The following is a 24,543-nucleotide window of genomic DNA, read 5'->3' on the forward strand; positions in this document are numbered from 1 at the left end:
TTGGATCCAGCTTTCCAGTACCGAAAGGGAAAGATGGCAAAATAAGCCCAGCCGGTTCCCAGCACCAACAAACAGGGTGGCTTAGGCGGTCCATCCTGTCACAGCATACTTGCCAACTTTTGGGTGTTGCTGTCTGGGAGGGGCAATGGGTGGTATGGGCAGAGGGGGCGGGGTCTGATGAATCGCTATTAACTATAAATAAGCCATTCTTCATAATCAAGTTGATGATGGTGATAAATATTGTCTCTCGTATGCAGCTACATGATGATACACTTTAAACGTAACTTCATGCGGACATATTTAAGCGTTTATTTTGAATTGTACATATTGTATGAAATATGAAACTCAAAATGTAAACGAAAGTGTGTTTAATTAATGCCTGCGTCCAATTCTCTTTCCTAACACATTAAATCATAATACTACAAAAGTAAAATTTGTCTCCCAAAAAATAAAAGCAGGAAAGTAAAAGAAGTGTATAAAATGGGTTAATTAAGGCAAAGAAGAGATTTCTGTGGGTTTTGTGCTTTTGCAATTGTGTCAGGAAAAAAGTGGTGCTTTGTGACAGAAATAAGCATAGAGAGGAGAGCTAAAAGCAGAATCAGTGTTTGCATAACTGTAGCATCAATGTGATGGGTTCCCAGTAAGTTTCAGCCTGGTCACGGTAACTGGAATAACAGGTACTGGCCTGCACTTAAAATACTGATAGCAGAAAGACATATGTGGTGCATGCACAATGAAAGGCATTTGTCGGATTGTTAGACTTTCATTAAACCATTGCAGGAAGCACACTTCCATCAGTTTGCAAATGATATATTAAGATAAAAATATTCCACCAAAACTGATTGCATTATCACTTGATTTAGCTATCTACTGTACATTTGATCATATTTGATAGATTGTCACCCACTTTAACAATTTGATTTAAAAGAAAAACAATTAGGGGTAGATTCAATTCCCAGCATTACCGTTACTACGGTAATATATGCGCATCATTACCGTTAGTATGGTAATTTTAACGCAGATTTTTGCTTGTGACCACAGAGCTGTGAGAAAAAAATCAGCACTGAAATTACCATACTAACGGTAATGATGCATTTATATATTTGTATTAACGGTAATAATGTGTCTAAAGAACAACGCAGGGAATTGAATCTGCCCCTTAGAGTAAATGACCAGAATGTAAGGCTTTATTTCTATAACTTAAATTGTGCTTTTTCACTGTGCCGATTGCTGTTATTCGCAGCACAGACATATTAGCATTTACTTATTGATAACACATCACTGCCATTTTCGTTTCCTGTCTTCTAATATTGGGAATAATACAGAGAGCAATGAAAATTTAGAGCAAAATCCAAAACTAGATGTTTGTTATTTGCACCTGTTTATGAAACTAAGGTAAGTAAAATTACACATAAAATGGTGGTGTTTGGATCACCGTCAAGAATAAGCTTGAATGTGGTTGATTTTGGGCAGCAAAAATATTTTATTCCCATTGTGCAATTGAAGTACTTGTGCAATAAGAGGTACTTGTGTGGCAGGATTGGATCCCAGAAATGTTCCGGTCTAAACTTACGCATTTGGTAAGCCTGGTGTTGGAATTTTAGTGGTATGCTGTCTGTGGACCCATTGTCAACCATTAGCTCCAAATACAGTCAAACCCCAAGAAAAGATAGTGTAAAATTCAGGAAATAGCAAAATGAGGGAAGTGACAGGGGGCACACTGGGGCCCCAGATGTCTCTCAGTTGCCCTGCTCACAGTGGTCCTCTTGTAGAGTTGGACCAAATTTCTGTCTTAAATGCAGAGATAAATTGTATCCTGAAAGAAAGACATACACCAGGATTTGAGCAGGACACATCTCAGCTGATTCTCATCATTATCAGTTTGTAACTTACACCAGTGGTGGAGCACCCGCAAGTTTCTCGTCTCGACAGGCACAGGTGCATCTGAGTCTCAGTCTACATAAGTCGTTCATGAGCCCAACATGCCCATAATTTTCCGACTCTTTAATTGTAAGGGGCCACAAGTGGTGATAAGATGCAACTCAGTCTTCATACCAGTGCTTTGTGTACATGCACGTAAGTAAAAAGTATATTATACGCAGCTAACTACACTTTGCGTCCAACTCTACACGACCCCATCTATGAGTAAGCCTCTGCAACTGTATTCCCAAAATCTTTAAGTCACATAATTTATTTTCACATAATTGAACCGAATGAACTTGAATAAACAGTATGCATTGCCTTGGCGATACATAAGTGTGTGTGAAGACAACCAGTTCCACTTATTTGTCATAAATAGATCAGAATGCAGCTCTCCTGAGCAGCCGCATAGAAGCCTTAGAGAACTTCAACTAATGTTAAGCTGGGTACACATTCTGCAATTAACGCAATTAACAGATGTATTTCATTTGGTTTTATAAACTTCCTAAAAATCACAATCAACAATGGACGATGTTGGGCAAATGTATGGCCGATGATTCCTCTATATATCTGAAGAGTGTACGGAGTCATAATGATGTCAGCAGATGGTTAGGAGTTGCACAGTAAAACGTGTAAGTGTGTACACATGAATTGGCATGCTCATCGGGACATTGGTCATTGGTAAGATTACATGAATGACTACCCAGCTTTAGTTATATGTCTTGAGTTATTTAAAAATCATAATTTCTTTAAACCAAGGGTTGTGAAACTGTGCTGTGGCAGCTTTAATAATTTCTCCAGAAGAACAAGATCAATAATGGCAGCTCGTTGATTTGTACGGATAAAATGAAGGAGTAGACATTGATGTGAATGACTGCCTAGCTACCCACCTAAGCAATTGGCCTCACTGTTACTTTAATGTTGACATGCTTTTGAAGTGACTGCGTCATTCTATAACTGATGAATCGAATGGCTTGATAAACAAGGGTTACAATTGTTTGCCTTGCTAATTGTTGAATACTGCAACACAGATATTATAAAGCCTTATAATAACATTTTAGTTTGTAAGAATGTATAGAATAGTATGTTCTGTTAGTGTAACATCCAGAAACATTTGAGAATCATTGTTATACTTTCAGCTTAGACAACCGGTGTCTTACCAACCTATAAAATACGGATCTCATCAAAACCCGTCAATCAACACTATAAAAAAAATACTTTTGTTTTACTTTTATGTTAGCAGCATAAACTCCTTAGACAGCATGGATCACATATATCTCAGCTCACCATTGTTGTAGTCCAAATACTACATATCCATGTTTCTTTCTGCTCTTCTTTTTTTTAAAAAAAAAAAAAAGTAAAATGAATAAATAACACAAAACTAAACTAAACTTTATAATTTTCCCCACATAATAACAGAATATTTTGTTTTATTTGAAAATATCCCCATTGCTAAATTGGAAATAGAATTTCTCATAGAACATTTCTGAGCATAACAGGTATGTTTCTGTACTCTGACAGTTGGGTGATTTTTTTTTTTAAAATTTGTGAACTTGACCTTATGTTTTTTTACAGTCAAAATTTATAAAATGAAGATAGTTTTAAGGAAGCAGCAGAAAACAATAATTAACTTATATAACGTTATACCCATAAGTCGCAAAGTCTCTGGCAAAATTCCATTGAGTCCTTTATTTTATTTGTTTTTATTATACCAGTTAAGAGGCGTTAAAAATTGCCTTCAAAAGTTGTTTGTTTGATTTTACACACATATAAACAACATGAAATTCAGAGATTCTTGATCTCTTTTTTTTTTCTTTAAACATTTGACTTAAAAAAAACACCCTGTTTCATAATGTAAAACGCCTGTGAATTATTTTCAATTAATATATATATGTACATATGTATATATATACGTTATTTTTTTTTTCATTTAAAGTTTCTATCCCTTTAAAACTTTTATTTGTAAACAGCAGAGGAGGAATTATAGTAAACATTTTTTTTTTAATTTTTTTTTCTTGTTCATGACACATTTGAAAGAAAATAAAACCTTAAAAAATTAACACAACAGGAAAATGTTTTTTTTTATCACAGTTCTGGCTTTCTGTACACTAAAATTAGCTGCTCCCAGTTCTCTCCTGGGCTGTGATGTAACTTTCTTTATGAATGGTTACGGTTTCCTGATTTCCAAATACCTGCATGGAAATGTAATGCAACTGTCAACCCGCTCTGTTTATTTGTAAAGAGTGACTGCTAATTAAAAACACTTTTCCAGTGAATTTATATGGCAATATCACACAGGTGTGTATGCTTTCACATCTGTTTTCTTTAAAGTCATTTAATGGACTATACAAAAAAAGAAAAACAAATAGATTTGGAATACCTACACTTTTTTAAGGTTTGCTTTCTCCAGCAATTCTTCCCTATGTAAAAAAAGAGGCTTATCAAGTATAAGGATGGGCTTTAACATGTTAATTAATGCAAGCAGTGTTGTGTTTACTCTAAAATATATTTTATTAACAGTATTTTTTTCTGGCACTTCAACATTTTAGTGGTTGGAGCCTAGTGTACTGTGCATTTGAAATGTCTTAATACAATTACTTTCTTATAATAAATAATACTCTGATAAAATTACTAAGGACTGCAATTCCAGGAACGCTCTCTTTCTAAAAAGTCTCTATTCTATTACTACTTTTTATTGTTTCCAGTGTAAATATAACATGTCCCTTGCAACTTTTTGAGTTTTCCTTATTTCAATGTACTTATTGTTCCCAGCAATGTCTTAACTTCCCTACCAGAGTGCATTATTATTATTCTTATTAGGGAACCAACTTATTTTATTTTGCAGGTTTCAAAGCCAGTTTAAAATTGTGGGTCCACCTTCTGACAGTAAGAAATAAGAGAAACATATCTGCATGATATAATGTTAATATTTTCAGTTAATCTTAAAGTATACATGTGTTTTTCTAAAGGATGCGTGTGATATCACTGGTGCACCCTTGCTTCCATTAACACAGGTGACTGAAAGTAGATGACTGTGATTGCACTGTTTGATAGTATTAACAAACCCTTCAGTAGTTACTTATTGTAGTGTTAGTTTCCCTTTAAACTGTGCAGAATGCACTGAATCAGAACAGAAATGTTTGGCACTGAATATCCTTCTATCCACAGGTTGCTCGCTTTGCTATACAAATAAATTAGTCTCCAATCACAGCTCCACTTGGTGGCAAGTCCAGAAAGCACATCATAATTTCTATCTGGTACATGGTAGCAGCATTTACAGAGAAATTATTTCAGCCAGAAAAGCAGCTGAGATCGTGAAGGAGAAAAATAAATACATGAGTTGATAAAACCAACCACGCAAGAAAAAGCTACTCAAGAAATGAAGTGTTTTCTATACATCAACCGCAAACATTTCTACAGCCAAAAAGTGGAAAACCACAAAAAATAGAAATTACACGCTTGAAATTACATAGGGGGCTGACTGTATCATTATCTGTATCCCTGAAATATCTCCTTCTCTCCAACCTTAGCCTGGGCTAGAGAACCTTATGGAATTTTGGGCACACACGTGACTCAAAATATATGCATTAACTGCACTTTTTATACCTTTTGCACTTATCGACATATGTATCAAGGAATGTATATAGCTAAATGTCAAACTCTTGACTTTCCATCAGTCTGTCACTATAATATCCAAAGTAATCTATTATTTTATATTACTATAGAATATACTGGTACTATTAAGTAACATATGACAATAATACTTATCTGAAATTATAGTTGAGAAGAATTTGGAAAATAATTAAGTATTTTAAAATTTTGGTACTGAATTACATTTGTGCCTATTAGTCAGTAGTACCTTGCACTGATTTCCTATTGATAAGGAGAGGGGTCAAACACTGGGCTACAAAATTGTATTACGCTCTTCCTTTCTGCTGTCTATTCCAGCAGTTAGAGGTAATTTACACCAGTGGAGCAAAAGCAGAGCAGAGTACAAAATCTATGTCTGCCCATCCATGTGCATGGGTTTCCATTGTGTTTTGCGCTAAAATTACATCTATGGAGACACTCATAAAATTCAGCTAAACAAAAGTAGACATTAGTAACTAGTAGTACGAATATTTTCAACCTGGCTCAGAAGTATGGCAGATGTGCCAAGCAAATATTATAACAGGGAAAAGGTGGCCTTGAAGGTCTTAAGTCTGAATTTCAATGGTAAACTACGAGCTACACTTGTCTTGCATGCAATGTTCATAAAGGACGGAAATGGAGAATGTGATACTTTAAGGAATTTTTGTTTTTAGTTGTTATCGTCTTGTTTATTACCAAAATGAGGGATAAGTTATACATGCCAACTTTCATGTGACAGCGGGTAGGAGGAGGCATGGTGACCCCACTATAAAATGCCAAAATTCACTGCATTGAATAGCGGGGGCGGGGCTTAATCAAGTCATTAAGCCATGCCCCCACCATTCAACCAATAGGCTGATCAGGCTGCAGCCTGGGGCGCTAGGACCTGGGAGGGCACAACGTCAGCAGCAGGTAAGATTTTTTTTTTTACATTTTTTATTCTTATTTTGCTATTGATTTTTGTGCACATAGAGCTTCCCCTCCCCCCTCCTCCACACTGTCCCTCCCTCCTCCCCCTACCCACTCCTCCCCTCAGTGGGGGTTCCTGGGTCTCCAGAAACCCCTCTGCTCTGCTAACGAAGTGCCCCACATAGCGGCACTGTTCTATATCAGGGGCACATGCAGGATTTTTAGGGGGGGTCCCCCCCACCCAAAAAAACAAAAAAAAATGTGCAGCAGCTCCGGCGGTGCTGTAACAATAGATTACCACCGCGGACACTTCTTTGACAGCGCCGCGGCTGCTGTATAGTACAGTGCCGCTATGTGGGGCACTTCGTTAGTGGAGGGGAGATCCAGAAACCCCCCCTGCGTGTGCCCCTGTATATAGCAGCCGCGGCGCTGTCAAAGAAGCCTCCGCAGCGGTGCTGTATATTCCGCGGCGGGCGCATGCGCAGCAGCTCTCTCGCTGTTTTTTTTTTTTTTTTGGTGGGGGGGAAACGCCACCCTAAAATCCTGCTTACGCCCCTGCCCCTCTCCTCCCTCCCTCCTCACTCACTCACTGCCAGTCGGGTGTGATGTCATCCATACTTGCCAACTCTCCCGGAATGTCCGGGAGACTCCCGCATTTTGCGAGAGTCTCCCGGACTCCCGGGCGAGTGTGGCAATCTCCCGAATTCTGCCCACTTCCTAGTGAAGTGGGCAGAATTAGATCCCAAACGCCGCGATTCCCGATGAATCGCGGCGTTTAGCCCCGCCCCCCGCTGTCAAATGACGCAATTTGCGTCATGACGTCACAGGGGGCGGGGCCGAAATGACGCAATTTTGGCCGCCCCGCCCCCTCACGCCCCCCTCCACTGGCTGGCTCCCGGAAGAGAGCTGAAGAAAGTAGGTAAGTATGATGTCATCATCACGTTCCGACTGTGTCAGTGAGGAGCTGCAGTGAGAGGAGCTGGCTGTCAGTGGAAAAAAAGAAGACATAAGTAGATTTGTGTTATGCAGGGGGACAGAGTATGTGTGTTTTATGCAGGGGGACAGTGTGTGTGTGTTTATGCAGGGGGACAGTGTGTGTGTGTGTGTGTGTGTTTATGCAGGAGGACACTCTGTCCTCCTGCATAAATAGTGTGTGTGTGTTTGTGCAGGGGGACAGTGTGTGTCTGTTTATGCAGGGGGACAGAGTGTGTGATTATGCAGGGGGACAGAGTGTGTGTGTGTGTGTGTGTGTGCGTGTGTGTGTGTTTATCATACTTACCAACTTTATGAATTTAAATTCCGGGAGCCTGCGGAGGAGGTGGGCGTAACAGGGGGCGGGGCTCCAAAATGTGCATCATTTTGGACCCGCCCCCCCATGACGTAATGATGCAAATGCGTCATTTGACAGCGGGGGGCGGGGTCAAACACCGCGATTCACCGGTGGGCAGAATTATCCAGATGCGGGAGATTGCCACACTCTCCCGGAAGTCCGTGAGACTCTCGCAAAATGCGGGAGTAACCCGGACATTCCAGGAGAGTTGGCAAGTATGGTGTTTATGCAGGAGGACACTCTGTCCTCCTGCATAAACAGTGTGTGTGTGTTTATGCAGGAGGACAGAGTGTGTGTTTGTTTATGCAGGGGGACAGAGTAGGTGTGTGTTTCTGCAGGGGGACAGTGTGCGTGTGTGTGTGTGTGTGTGTTTATGCAGGGGGACAGTATGAGTGTGTTATGCATAGCTGCTGACTTTGTGACTCTAACCCCCGGGAGGACAGGGCACATGACAGGGGTCGGAGGGGTCGTGGTGATGACTTTGCATCACCATAGCCACGCCCCCACTTTGAAATGCATTGAATAGCCGGGGTGGCGCTTAATGACTTGATTAAGCCACAACCCTGATATTCAATTAAATGAATTTCGGTATTTTTTAGGATCTGGAAGGTTTGCCTACTATTCCGGGAAGACTCCCCAAAATTCGGGAGCGTCACAAAAATTCTGGGAGAGTAGGCAGTATGGTGTTATGCAGGGGGACAGCGTGTGTGTGTTATGCAGGAGGACAGAGTATGTGTGTGTGTGTGTATGCATGGGGGCAGTGTGTGTGTTCTGAGGGGGACAGAGTGTGTTCTAGGGGGACAGAGTACAGAAAGGGGGACAGAGTGTGTTTTGGGGGGACAGTGTGTAGAAAGGGGGACAGAGTGTGTCCTGTGGGGGACAAAGTGTGTTCTGGGGGGACAATGTATGTTCTGGTGGAACAGTATGTGTTCTGGGGGACAGCGTGCAGAAAGAGGTACAGTGTTTTCTGGGGGGACAGTGTGCAGAAAGGGGTACAGAGTGTGTTCTGAGGGGTACATAGTGCAGAAAGTGGGACAGAGTGTGTTCTTAGGAGGACAGTGTGCAGGGAGGTCATGAATTGGCCGTTGCGGTGTAATAAAATGGCTGGGGGGTTATAAATTGGTGGCTTGTGGAGGGGGGTTATGATCTCTGTATTGTGTGGCGTTCATGAAGATGTTCTCTAAAGAACCTAATCATTGAGGGTTTGTATTGTTTGCACATTACTCCTGAATTTTCCTTTAATGATTTGGGAGGGGATGGGCGCTAGGGGTGTATTAGCCTAGGTCGGCCAGAACCCTTACTCAGGCCCTGACTTTGAACCTAGAGCACGTGGGATGTGTAAACAATGGGCTCACAGGCAAGCTTGAGCAAATGTACACATGGCATAGAAAAGTGCATAAGCATGCACTATGAACTGCAAATTTGCACTGTGCACCTCAGCTGTTGTCTTTTATTGTGACACAGCTGATTCAAAATTACTGCTACTGGGAAGATAATCATTTCTAATGAATAGAGATAATGTATCAATTTTACACTAGGCAATGTCTGGGACAGTTTAAAGTTTGAAGAGTTGAAGGAGACACATGAGTATGATTAAGATTTAAATGTGGGGAATTTTAAATTGTACTGGGCATAGTGCCCAATGGAATCTTGGATGCATGTGCAATTGTAAGTTATTACTAAAAGCCTTGGTAGTGGATATTACTGTTGATGGGAGTACTAGTGGCATTTTATTACTGGATGGCGTTGTTACATTTTACTAATAATGAGCACAATTTATCGGCATATTAATATTATTGGACATGTTAGTGGCATATTACTGTGGATGGGCATATAAATGGTATTTTACTACTGACAGCCATGCATTGGGTCCTCTACTGTCTTGGTTATCCACCATGAATAGCTGATGACATTCTAATACCTACACTATTCAACCTCTGTGATTCTCATTGTAGTAAGCATGAGTGGCGAGTGGATGTGTTACTGAAAATGTAAAAAAATTATATTCACGAGAAGCTGCAACTTGATAAACATGTACATTTGTGCACAATTATCTGCCTTGATAGAAAACATTATATAGACAAGAAGTAATAGTCTGTAGGTTACATGGGCAATTTTCAGTCTTTGTAATTAAAATTTATACAATTAATCGCCTAAGGAAACACAGTGCTATTTAATGAGAGTTTGTGTGATTTTAAGAGATTCATTAAATTGCAGCATTGCACACATAAATGAAATTGTTGAACTTGTGTAACAGAGCACAAAGGAAACAAATGTTATGATATGTTGAGTTTGCACAACTAAAAGCTGTCCGTGTTGCCTAGGCCTTAATCCAGGCTTGCAGAACAACGCATGACCTTGTCACGTATTTTCCCTTCACTAGAAAACTACTCGTTTTAATTAAAAAGCACAGCAAATATCAATATCTTAGAGGATGAGGATAATAAATTGTACATTTATGTTGTCAGCCAACACATTGATTAATATGGGTTTACTGCGGTGTACTACAAATGTCTTCATTGATAAAAATCTTTATATTATTCTTACTACTTTCAAGTCATAGCATAGTTTTTACATGTAGGTGTTCATTAGCTTGTGGTACCTTTTTAAAGGACCAAAATATATGCTGTGCCAGTAAATTTAATAAATTGTTTGTATCTTATTGGACATATTTAATATATGCAACATAAAGTTTGGCAGGTGGCTATATTTAGGAACATAAGACCCATCTCCACAATGTAATAATCTTCCACTCTTAATGTTTTGAAGTAACTGGAGCTGAACTAGGTAATTAATGAATAAAGGGGAAAAAAATCATATAAACAAAAAAAATCATTTTTTGTCAGCCCTGGTTATTGTCATTGGTAAATATAAGTAAGAAACAGGAGCATAATATTATCATACTATGGACATGACTTATGCTAGCTGGTGTGGTTTTTATTTCCCCACCAATCATTGGTTTCCATAGACCAATAAAGTTTTTCAGTGCAAGTAGAAGCACAAAAATCCATTTTTACTATCATATTTTTTATGATTTTTACTCTAAGCAAAAGTGGCATAGGTATTGAACAGACCATATAGCTGTGTTATAAGCTAACACAGATGACATCATTGCAAGTGCTCAGACTGACACTGCAATTACACTGTAGCAGCTGCAATTATCCCATGAATACATGATTACTTATAGATACATGCAATGAATGTGTAATTACTGCCAGATTGTACACAGAAGCCGTTAACCTCTGCAACAATAAGTAAAGCAAGGCTGCATTTTAGAATAATTCTCTCAAGCATTTGGGACTAATAAGGAATGAGTGTTGTGTATAGTAACTCCTACAGCACCACAAAGGAATATATAACACAAGTCTGACTGTGCCATGGGGTCCTAAAGTACCAAAAACTAAGAAAAATGTTTGTACTTGTTTAAATTTTTAGGTGGTTCAATGTGTGCAATTACTAAGTAGGACAGTAAGAAATCATTTATAAGCAGGTTTGTAAAGCACAGCAGAATTACATGGCGCTATATAATGTTAATGTTAATGCTTATTTTATAGACACATATTGGGATCCCTCAAGGGAGGATTAGAAACAACAAACATAGAAATAATAAAGAAACATTATAGTTATTATTATTATTATTATTATTATTATTATTATTATTATCTGTGAATGGATTTGAGTATTTTAACTAAATAGTTTATGGTGTCTAAGATTGTAGCATTCGGCATAATCCTTAAATGGTCAACGGTGCACTGAGCTACTTGCTTACACATTGGGTCCAGTAACTGGGCTACATGAAAAGCATTTATGTCTAAACTTTGGGTTTAATAGTCTACATGGAGTGATGGAGTCCATCCTCTACAATGGTCTGCTAACCAGGCATTGAAAAAACCCCACCAACATGTAAGTGCTGGTGTGTCCAGCTTAGGTTGCAAATTAAGGCAAAAACAAAAAGATACATAGAGGTTAGGCAGCCTGCAAGTACATTATAAGCCAGTTATATAGGTAATGCAGACAGGGGTTATTGCAAGTGGCTAGATGAGGAAACATTCTGGATATAGTATTTACAAGCATAGTTGGAGAGGTTTTTCTGTGTAAGGTACTACTTACTAACTATGCCAATCTCTGATTATAGCCTTTTTTTTCTGCCAATTACCTAATGTAACCAGTATACAGTATAACTGAATAATTGTGTTATACACATTTAATAGTACTTGATATGGTTATTTTAGTTGATAGACTTGGAACAATTTACATAATGTCCAAAACAACATTCAGGCCAGCTAGGTATTAATGAACTGATCGGAAACCTTTCATATTTGAATCTCAACCTGGTACGCTAACACCAAACCGTACCTTGTTACACATGCCTCAAAGTGTTAGAGCTCAAGATTTATTATGACACTTGTTCTCACTATTAACGCCTTCAAAACAGCAAGCTGAAGAACAATCAGGCAGAGAAGGAGTTAAATTGTGTTCTGTCAGTGACTCCACCATACATCGGCATGGAGATAATGCCAGTTTCACATTCTGGTTGAATGGCTTCATAGATATGTAGGCTATTAAAATAGGGTAAATGTCGATGAGCGTCTCATTTCTAAGGTGGCTTCAGTATTTTGGCACATGAATTTCGAGTTTGGCATCGGACGACTCAAGGAATTGGCACATAAAAGAGCTTCTCACCTCCAGGACCGAGCTCTGTCAATTGGCACATGAAGAAAAAAAAAAAAAAGAGCCAGGAATCTTAAAGAACTATGATCCAACAGCTCAGGGAATGGCACAGGGATACAGAGCCTTGAAACCTTTAAAATTAGGTATCTTGGGGGCAGGACACACAGCCATCTCCCTCTGTGTCACTACAAATTCATAGAAAAGTCTATTGGAAAACAAAAAAATTCAACCACGTATTTACAAAAAAAACCAAAATTAACTGTGGGCGGTGTGATTCCATCCCATGTTTCTAATGACTGAAGCGGCACCCTGATTTCTCTCCCTTCACATTTAACGTGACGGAAGTACTAATTGGAGGCTAGGTTGACGCTTCCCATTATCTCCAGCTATAACCATGTGTCGCTAGGAGAAATGAAGGTTAATGCCCTTATGGTCATAGCTCTTGTGCTAGGATTCTGCCCTCAATCACCACACCAACCATACCATACTATTTCCAAAACAATCTTTCCATTGTCCATCCAATGAACTTCTAATTTGCTATCTGATTCAAAAAACAGTGAACACATACTGTATTGCGGACATTATATTACAGGCTGAGATGCAGCACATGTGAGAAATAGCCCTCAGCAAACTAAGTGGCATTACCTTAATGTCAGGTTATATCTCAATGGCAAGCAGATGTTGATGATTGTTTGGTATCTTCAAAGTAACAGTGGATGTGACAAATATAAGAGTCAAATTTTAATATTTCCAATTGATCTGCTTGTGCATTTATAGTTGTAGCCATTAGATGCCTGGGTTTCTATGAGAATGGCATTCCTTTAAGGAAAGCTGTGAAGTTTGTATATAATGTCTAGAACTTTTGATGTATGCTGTATACATGGAGAAAGTTTGTGGGAAATGTTTAATTTTAAGATTGCTAAAAAATCTTCCTTCACTATGAAGGACAACCATAATTCTTTACCCAGTCTGGTACTATCTGTTCCTGAGAAGACAGTGCCATGCTAGGAAGCCCTTGGATCCAGATGTGTGTATCCTATTGTCTTGATATGTCTATTTTTATGTGTAATTTCTTAAAACAGTCAGTTAAATTATATCTATTATGGCTGAAAGTATTGAAATAATAAACTGTCGAACGGAATCAAGAACTTAGCACAGCCAACTAAATATAAAAAGTTATAAAAACTATTCTAAATTTACATTGCTGTATTCTCTGTAAAAGTTCACTAATATAATATAATTCTTCCTTGTGGATTGAAATGTTTGTGGGCAGTAGTGACAACAGCTTTAATTATTATTGTAGTGTTCCTGAGCAATCAGCACAAATCATTTTAGGTTCTTAAAGAACATATCAAATATTTTTGGTATCAAACCAAATGTTGAATATGCTTTTTTTCCCTTTGTGAATTTACAACCTATATTATATGTGTTGGCTAAAACAAATCTGTGTATCACTCTGATGGTTAGCAGGAAAAACCTGAACCAGAATTAATACTCTGTGTACCAGCAAAGTTAGAATGGATGAAAAGTTAACATGAGTTTGAGGAGGATGGACAAATGGAGGTATCCCACTTTAGGGTTTATGTAACCATACAGATCCAGATATCTGTTTTTTCAGACATACTCAACACAAACATACAATATCACTTACAACGGGCAGTTCCCAGTTACCCTATCAACAAACATGGTAGGTATCATTGGCTCATCAACAAGGGATGCCCAGTCTGCACCCCTATACTCAGGGAGTTTCATGGAAGCTTCCTATAATGTAAGCAGTGCCCACTTTCATTCTGAAACTTTCCCTGTACTACCTTCTCTTTACTCTTTGCGATTTGCCTTTCTGAAACTAAGTCTTCTCCCAGCTCTTCTTTTCATGGTTTTGGAAGAAAACTCAACGTCTGTACATATTTCTTTCACCTCCCTCCCTTACAGCGCTCAGCCCAAGTCTCTAGGAAATGAGAACAAACAAGAACCCACCCCATCCCCTCTTCTGATGTCACTTGGTGCTTCTTGAGGCTGGGATATGAATTCCACATGAATAGAAATACGAGATGGCCCAGGAAGAGAAGAACGATGATAAGAAATAGAAAGGCTGCATCTCATCCTACTCCAACAGCATTCAGGAACACCTCTGTCCTGTTTCACTGTGAGAGAATAACATTTGGGAATTGGGAAGGGGAGAATTTAGGTCCCAGCCCACCTCCCCCTCTCAGACGTCAGATTCAATGCTGGATAACTTCTCATACACATGGCCATTGGTAGAGTTGTTGAAAGATCTGGGGTTCTTATTGTTTGAAACGCAGGCATTGGGCTGGTTCCCTATACAAATGTCTTTTTGGAAACATCCTGGGGCACCCGCATGTAGAGCAGTGAGTGATTTACCAGTCCCTCGGAAGTCCGACCTTCCCTTCAAGCCACCAATAGCAGGTTGCCTAAAATAATAGGGCTTGCTTCCATGCAGCAGACATTGGTCATCCCCAAATGTAGGAATAAATGGGTTTTGGGTGACTCGATCGGGGTAAAGGGAACGGCTGAGCATATAACCACTAGGATTGTGGCTTGGCCCATGGGACTTGCTGGCAAAAGAGGACTCATTAGGCATTTCAAACATGTGGGCATATGGGCTTCCATCCAGAAAGCGTTCCTTATCTTTTAAGCTGACACTGCGAGGAGCTAAGGTGACATCTTCTTTCTGAAGGTCCACAAAAGTGTCATAAGAATGCTGGCGATGAAGTTTACTTCGATTACGCTTCTGAGCTTTACCATTTGAAGGGCTCTGTGGATATTTGGAGTTGGCAGGTGGAATTGGTCTTGCATCCAAATCTTGAAGAGAATTATCCTCACTAATGTCATAAAGGTTTCCTGCTTTCTTGCAGACTTCGCAGCGAATACAAGCTGGCCGATTGGTGTTCTGCCCTGCGTAGTTGTGCACCTTTGATGGACAGTTACGACAGAAGTTTGCTGCAGTTCTGTCCTCCCACTCCATATTAGCAATGTTTTTCTCCCAAGCATTACCTCCAGTGCCATGTTTACGTTCATTCTGCCCAAACTCACCAGTATGCTTCTGATGTTGCCTGTTTGAACAAGAACTTTCATGTTTAAAATCCTCCCCTCGTTCTTTATAGATATCTGTCAGATCTACATGTTCCCAATGAGGATTGTTTTCCTTCGTTCGGAACTGATCCAGATAAAAATCTCGCAGACCCTCCTTGTCTCGGAAGTAGCGCTTGTGATCAGGAGACCTTGGGCGCCTGCGATAGGCTAGTTCTATCTCATCAAATTCTCTTCGGGATTTAGCGGATGCAGGACGTTTCTTTAGACTATCTTTATATTGTTTCCTCCTTTTTGCATTGCCTTCAATGTTGCCATAGGTGACTGTATGTGTGGATATATCAGAAACATCAGACCTAATTAAGTCATCATGTGCCCCATAACGATCACTTTTAATTGAAAATTTTCCATACAGATCACCTATTTGGGTTGTTGGGTGTTTAGATGGCAAACCTATATCTAAAGGTTTTTTGGATAATGATCTGGGCTGTGTTGTGAAAGGAGCATTATCACAGTCATACAACCCATCAATAGAGCTATTACTTCCTATACTGTGTGGTCTATGGTGATGAAAATGATCTTGGTAGACATTGCTGTCTTTGAGTTGAAGGTTACCAAAGGTCCTTTCCACTTCGGAGATGTAGTCACTGAAAAGGTTCTCCTCTGGTTGAAAGGATTTACAGTCAGAGTGAGTAAAGCTCCGTCGATGCTCAGAGATATCATATACTGAAGATTCTCGTCGTATAAAGTCCAATGCACTTTGCGGAGAACCATTCACTCCAGAAAGATTGGCCATGTTCTTGGCAGTGCGGAGGAGACGAAGTATATTGGAGTGGGTGTTATTCATGGTAGCTGATGGGGAGTTCATGGCAGACTGTCTGTCTTCTATTGGTACTCCATGAATACAACTGTAAATACCCTAAAATTGCAGAAACAAATAAGTTTAAGACACAGCATCATTATCACATAATTTTGGTTATTAACAGTATATTTCATTCCATGTGGATTTATATATAGGGAATGGTCATATTGTCTGATTAGAATTACTGTATTCCGATCCTGCTTGATGCTCAGATCAAAAGACTAAGGGGAATATTCAATTAGCCGCTGACATTGTGGCTATGTGCGGCTGCACATATTTTTTGTTATTATGGTACTGCAACATTGCGTTACTGTTATGTTGCGATAACGCAAAGTGCCTTCGGGGCCGTTACGGAGGCACTTCTCGCTTAACTGAACATACCCCTAAGCATTTTGCTTGAGGATCTTGTAAAATACTAAAACAATAACATGATCACTATTCATCATTTTATTGGTAGTAAACTATAGGTACGCTGAGAGATAAAAATGAGTACCCATCCTAAGGGAGAGATTCAATTGCCGGTGATAAGGTGCATGAACATCGCGCCACGCACATTGCTGGCAATTAAGGTAGACATTTCCTCACACCCCAAAGAGGTGTGAGGAAAATGAACTGAGATTTGTGGACATTTCGGAGACAAATGTTGTACATTTTTTATCCCTAGGTTAAAAGTTATTTAATTAATCTATAACTATAACAAAAACTGTTGTTAAACAGTATTTTGCAATGTATTTTTTAAATTTAGTATATTTATCAAATGTTTCACAGAGTCAAGGTTTACGCTGAAATAGTCACATTTTAAAGCCAACTTTCTATGCAGAATGTTTAAAACATGCACTGGAATCATTAGAGGGAAAAATACATTTTGGGCTATTATAGCTAAATGTGGTACAATAATGCAATTGTTTCTGGCATGAACAATATAAACTAGACGTATTGAAACACTATAAAGCTACTAAACCTGGGACAATTTCCACTAGCTATCCAGTCATTGGTGGATACAATATGCTCCAGAAACATATTATGGGCTTCATTTAGAGTCGGACGCAATGTGCGTCTAAGACTTATATGAAAAAGTAGGAGTGGGAGTGTGCTGTAGCTTGGCAGGGTATTACGAGTGGCATGCATCCCCAGTTGCATCCCACCCTGCCAAGCTGCAACCAGTTACTGCAGCTAGCTAACTGCTTGCGCCACCTAAATCCTGTCGCTCATATTTAGTCTTGTTTGATGTGTATTCCACCTGCGTCTTGATCCGACTAGGGTAGTTTTTGCTGGTAGATACCCATAGTATCTGAATTATTCACGGTCACGCCTACATAACTCTGTGTTCCACCCTTTCCCTTGTAATGAGACACACGCTGTCGTAGTGTACACTTGCGTCTGACAAGCAGATGGAACTGCAGGGAACTGTTGATTACTGCGCATGCCCCATCAGTGGAAATGTGCAGGATGCACCTGAAATGGACTTTGCATCCAACTCTAAATGAGGCCCTATGAGTATAAACCTAAAGAGAGGAAAAAGTGATACACTGACTATTTTTTAATGTTGATTAGCTGGAAGCTTCGCATTTGACAGGTCCTTTTCATATCTGACAGGTTTTTTTAAATCTTTGTTTGAATAGTCATCGCTTCTTCACCTGGTAACAAGAATAGATCTGGGAGGAGACTGGCAGGGGTTGCCCTTACCAGCCTATGCCAGCAGAGCTTGCCAAGTTGTGTAATTTCTGGATAGTGTTGCCAGCACAGCTTGGCTCTTTACTAACTAAATGCATGTGACAGTTTGGTAACTGATTTTAGCTGATGAAATCAATTATGTGCATATAACTGTTTTTTTTTATGGAACAAACTACAGGATTGTGGTTTGTAGTAAGAACACTGACTAAAATAGCCACAACATTACAAAAGGTAACTCTCTGCAGCTATAATCTAGGAACTGGTGAAAATTCTGCATTGAAATGAATATTGAAATATATTATATACTGTATTTTAGTAAACTTCAAACAAACAATTATGTCACTTGGCAATTCAGTCTTTCGCCTATAAAGAGATTAAGCCATTCAACTTTATACTGAGTCTCTCATTTTATGCAACTGACAATGGAACATTCTGAAAATTCTACTTTTTAAAAGCTGAATATTTCAGATGATATTGTTGCTATCCTGCAAAATCTATCTTCGCACTGCTGCATTACATTTTTACATTGAATATAACAAACTGTGTGATAAGCAATATGAATGAAATTGAAATCACTAACTAGACACTATGTTATTTGGTTAATAGTAATGTACAATATATATATTGTACGTTATTATTACAGTGTGTGTATATATACATACATACACACGCACTGCGGAGTGAAGGTATATACGGTGGTATGTCTTGCCACCAATTCAAGAGATACAGTTGTTGTTCAGACCAAGCATCAGAATGGGGAAGAAATGTGATCTAAGTGACTTCAACTGTGAAATGATTGTTGGTGTCAAGCACTGTGGGATTTTCACAGGCAACTGTCTCTAGAGTTTAAAGAGACATCCAATGAGTGCAGATCTGTGTGTAAAAACGCCTTGTTAAGGAGAGAGGTCAGAGGAGAATGGTGACATTGGTTCAAGCTGACCGGAAGGCAACAGTAACTCAATGAACATCTCTGAATACAGGGCATGTCAAACAACACCGGATTCCACTTCTGTCAGCTAAGAACAGGAAATTGAGGCTACAGTGGGCATAGACTCACCAAAACCAAACAGTTTAAAATTGTAAAAATGTTGTCTGGTCTGAACAATTTCAATTTCTGCTGTGCCATGCAGATGGTAGGGTCAAAAGTTGACATACACAGCATGAATCCATAGCTTCAACCTGCCTTGTATCAACAGTGCAGGCTGGTGGTGCTGGTGTAAGGGTGTAGGGAATGTGTTCTTGGCACACGTTAGGCCCCTTAATAACAATTGAGCTTTGTTTAAATGACACAGCCTATATAGGTATGCTGACCATGTACTTCTCTTTATGATCACAATCTACCCGTATCTTAATGGCTACTACCAGCAAGATAATACACAATGTTACAAAGCACATATCATCTTAAGTTGGTTCTACTCCTTTTAGGATCTGACATTGTTAATACCGCTGTTCAGTACTAAACAGACTGTTAAGTATTTAAAGCACTTTTTAAATATAGCCTTATCGAACTGTAGTTTGGAGGAACAGATGAACGTGTTTCCTGACTGTAGAGATTTTAGCTGCAATAAAAGGGAAAGATTTTACTGCTGTAAGCGGGCTCAGTTCAAAGCCTCTATGAGGGAAACATCAGTAACACTGCATGTCAAACGAGATGGCAACCTTACACTTGACCACTCCATTGTCCCCCTTGCGTACACTTGCAGCGAATGCAAACGCACTTCTGACCAAAGGGGCAAGTGGATATGAGGTCATTGGAATGGTTAAAAAAAACACTTAAAAGTCAGTGAGTAATTGGCATTAGACTTATTGAATAACAAAGTGAAAATTGCATGCATTTAAAAAAAAATATTTAAGCCTTGATCAGTCTGGAAATTAGACTAATTAGATATGTATGTCTCATTTGTGCTATTTGCATTATATCATGAGTACACCTATTGGTTTCACACAGTGGAGGCAGCCATTTATATTTGCTAAACCAGTATTCATAAGATGCAGGCTATAAATATACTATAAACCAACGACATAACTGAGGCATGAGTCACCATGCCACAATGTTTTATCTAGCTTTTAGTGCCATGTATAGGATATTGTTCCAGCCCACAAAAGGACTGACCACAAACCTTTATAAAATGTTTAACGGTGGAGACGCAGGACAAAATCCTCTTAGGTTGTGCCGTGATTTGTGCAGGTGTGCTTAAATTTCCACCTAATTGAAAGGTTTGTGAAGCAAGATTACGGCAGAGCCCAATGGGAAGAATTGGGCAGACTGATGCCATTCCATGCTAAGTGTAAGGTAGTGCACTAGTAAAGTACAAAAACAAGATTTAAGTTTGTGAAGCAAGCATACTGAAAAGAGATAGAGTGTAGTCACTTGTTTAAGGACTTTTCTTGATGTGCAGAACGGTGCACAAAACCATTTTCTCCACAAAAACACTTGAATTCTACACCGGCTCTGAGCTGGTGGAGATCAGGTCTATACTTTTATACATTTTGTGCCTTCAAGTGCAACTTAAAGCATGTTTTCGTCACACTTTGCCAAATGTAAATAAAGCTTTAAACAAAGAAAAGTGCCAATTGCAGTAAAGACAGTCCCGATGTCCGCTGACTCTTTTAAGATTAATTTAAATCGACCAATATTTTAGGAGAAAAATTGCAATATTTTATTTATTACAATGGGTGGTTCTAAATTGGTAGTAGGCTGGACTTTTAATGTGATGTTTACAGTTTTGCATGGAACACTTCAGTTTTGTCACCTGTCCGCTCACCGAGGTAGACGCCTAGATTGCAGCGTTGTCTCCAATAAATGGAAAGCAGACGTGCACCTTGATATATACTAGTATGACCATCTATGTATACCAATGCAAAACCAAAGCAATTTGAGCTACTATGTTTCGTAAAGAAGGTCCATTGCTTAAAGGTGATGGTTAAACTTAAAAAAAAAAATAGAGTTCATGTACTAAAATAAGTATCTATGGTAAAACCACGTACTGAGGTGTTTGAATTTTGTACAGTATATTACCCACAACTACAGCACAACCTACAGCCAATGAGAAATTTTGCCAGCAAAGGATTTTTACTGTACTAAAATTTCATCACAATAAAATCTGCAGCATAATATACTTTAGCAGGGTCTAGCAAAATCTCTTTTGGAATGCATCTATGATTAAATGTATTACATAAAATATGGCACAACAGGAATACCTGAATGCTGTATTTCTTAACTCTGTTTTGTAGTCAGAAGACAAAAGTCCACTTAAATACATTATTTTGGAAGTGAGCGCACATTTAATGACACAGCTCTTTGCAGCATTACGATGGACTGGCATCTCTAATGTGTTTGATGGGTTCCTTTCACTTTCAGACATTACTAATTCTTTCTTTCACATTTTTTTCAATTCATCATTAGCCTACTGGAAGATTTTACTTGTTTTGCTTTTACCCTTCTGCACCACGGGAGGTTTCTGTCCTCCCTGAGCTTGCCTTAGGACACCTGCGTTACGGTTTGACAGGTGTACCGCCCCAGTCAAACTCCCCACCTGCCACTGTTCTCGGAGCGATATATATATATCCCTAATTTGTTGGTTGGGACAATCACAGGTTTAATAATTTGTTCTGAAAGTTTATTGTATATACTTATAATATCTATAATTTATTGATTTATTATTATATTACCATATTATTATATTATTCATAAATATGTGTTTTCCGATGTTGGTAAAGTGCAGAATTCTCTGCACCTGTTTTTATTCTGTAAATTGTATAAACTAGCATTTATTACAGTTCATATTTAAAACAATGCACTTTTATTATTAACGTACTCTGGAAGTTCCGTGCAGGGAATGTTTGTGTGCACTGTTGTGAAACTAATGCAGTGTAACACTGTGCTGTACACACTCACACACACACATGGTACTTGTCTTACTGGCCAGTGGTGTTGACAATCTGCTAATCTAGTTTTTGGTGCCTGGGACATAGAAAGACAAAGTGGTCACAAAGATCCATGGCAATCACACACAAGTAGTGCTCAATGGCTATATGCAGATAAGGCCAACACTGGTATTCAAACTGGTTTCCAGCATTTCAGCTAGTGTTCTTAAATTCCAAGCAACTGAATTCATTGGTGTGAAAAGATATTTACTGTGGTATCCAGTGATTACCAGTGATGTCGGCCAGTTGACTCAGTGATAAAGGAGCAGGACCCTCTCTTCCTTCTGGCAAATGTCCCTCCTCCTTTGTCTACCTTAATTGTACCTGCCCTAGGTCATGTTCAGGGTCACTGCATATTTTTTGTTTCTTTTAAACATGATCTGTTTTATGTATATATTTTGTTTTACTTTGTATACACAGGTGAACGGCCCCTAAAGTATATGTGACTATTTCTATTCAAATCAAGATATCAAGATTGGGAAGCCTGTGAATATTTCTGGTGTTTTCTCCTAGCTGAATTAGCAAGTTCCATAACATTGCATTATTAACATGCATGTTATATAAGTTTTGGCAGTACAAGGAATATATGAGAAGATTCAATATACTCTCTCTAAGTTCAGAAGGAACCTATTATCAGTTTTTGGATCTATAAGGACATTATTTGTATTGGATTACCAATTTGGTGCACCTTATGATTGATAATCTTTGAATAATTATATTGAATATTTCCAGATTGTGGACATATAGTGACAATTTGTTATTATTGCATTTGTGATCGCTAACTAATCCATAATAGGGCATCAGTACAAATTGGGGTCTGGGTCAATTTTAATGTATTTTAAATACAATAAATATTTGTTGCTAATATTGCATATCAGCGCTTTCAATTATTTATTGTTTTCTTTTATCTTGAAATATGACAGCACAAAAAAAGTACCAAAATCGACTCAGGACAGGGGTGAATATAACCTCAGTAGTGAGTGGCTTAGAGGATCACCCATTATTGTCTAAAATGTTTAATTTTAGAATATGGTATGCTATATTATGTTTCAGTGCAGATGGAATGAAAAATGCCACTAAACAGAACGGTATCCATCTTACATTATATAGTATTACCTTGAAACAAATATACTCTAAATAAAATATATTCAGATAAACAGTTTATGCAAGAAAACTTGCTACCGTGTGGCTCTCTACAAAAGCATGTTGCTAAAGTAATTTACATTAAAGACCATCAGTTACGACATTTGTTACCAGGTAGCAATAAATATGCTCCCGTAATTTGCAGTGAACATGGGACATTAGTTTTCCCAATATAAAAGAACTAGCTTAGATACATAGTTCGAATTAACTTACACTGATTTCTCAGGCTGCAAGTTATCTCTGGGACAATTTGCTTAACATTAATATAGGTAAGTTGAAATCAATTGGGATATTATGAGATAACTAATGCTCTATCTGTAAGAACAAATTGTTAAACAAGAGCTATGACAGTAAAGAATACCACCAGCTATGACTTGCAGAACTCACCCTGCTGATAGAAAACACCAGGCCTGGCTTTCCAGAGCATACTCCCATGAAGCAGTGTCGGAACTGCCAGAAGAAGAGGTGCTCCATTATGAATGTGATGAGACTTAGAGCCATGGCAGCACCCAACATGTAGAAGACTCCGGCCATGTTATCAATATCCAGCTGGCTACTCATGACTTCATTCTTCTCATTGTGACAGATGCCAGTTAACCAGAGGGCTTCCAATTCTTCCATTTCCCCTACACAAAATGTAGGAATTATGTTATTTACCTATTGGGTAGTAATTAAGCAATCTAAGACCAACTGACGTCACACTGACCTGTTTGCCATATAAATAGTGTAATAGGTGGTATCTAAATCACATGCATCAATTAATATGGTAAATTACATATGTCCAGTATTTAAATATTCAAATTAGCTTACCCTATATTGTAAAATAAAAAATACACTTTGGGGGAAATAGATTATAATATGTAATGGAAGGGCGCAGTGGAAATAATAAAAAAAGACAGACAACGATAAAAATGTTTACAGCTCTTTGGAGATTAAGTAAATATAGTATAAACGGAACTTCACGAGGTGATGGTCACTTCCGCGTGTCAGACGCGACTACACGAGCTACCTAGTTAGCCCAGAGACTTTTTACTACAGCGGATTCTTCGTTCATCGTTCCACTGGATGGCATGTATCGTTATATTCTGAGGATTGCCACTATGAATAGGGATTTATAGGGTAAGATCAGTCTTTTTTTTTGTACCTCCTCGTGAAGTTCCGTTTATACTATATTTACTTCATCTCCAAAGAGCTGTAAACATTTTTACCGTTGTCTGTCTTTTTTATTATTTCCACTGGGCCCTTCCATTACATAATGTCAATTTTACTATAGGAGCTGCATATTTGATGAGCGCTTACCTTTGTCACTGTTTACTGGAAATAGATTATAACCAAAGCTATTTAAATTCCCATGGCGAGGCCAAATTTTCTAAATAGTATAATTAACATTTATTTAAAAAAAAATAGGCACGGGATGTTGATTACT

The 24,543-nt window shown here is 38.6% G+C and overlaps 1 protein-coding gene across 1 annotated transcript in view; it reads right to left on the minus strand.

Moving 5' to 3' along the window:
* Positions 1–11,686: 11,686 nt before the first annotated feature.
* Positions 11,687–24,543, minus strand: part of GRIN2B (glutamate ionotropic receptor NMDA type subunit 2B) — a 474,891-nt gene continuing 462,034 nt past the window's right edge. Inside the window, exons 13-14 of the mRNA XM_075182877.1 lie at positions 23,505–23,743; positions 11,687–16,430 (exon numbers count right to left, since the gene is read on the minus strand). Coding sequence (XP_075038978.1) covers positions 14,670–16,430; positions 23,505–23,743 — 2,000 coding nt within the window. The 3' untranslated portion in view covers positions 11,687–14,669. The remainder of the gene's footprint in view (positions 16,431–23,504; positions 23,744–24,543) is intronic.

Source organism: Mixophyes fleayi, chromosome 8 (genome assembly GCF_038048845.1).
Source record: "Mixophyes fleayi isolate aMixFle1 chromosome 8, aMixFle1.hap1, whole genome shotgun sequence".
Lineage (NCBI taxonomy): Eukaryota > Metazoa > Chordata > Amphibia > Anura > Limnodynastidae > Mixophyes > Mixophyes fleayi.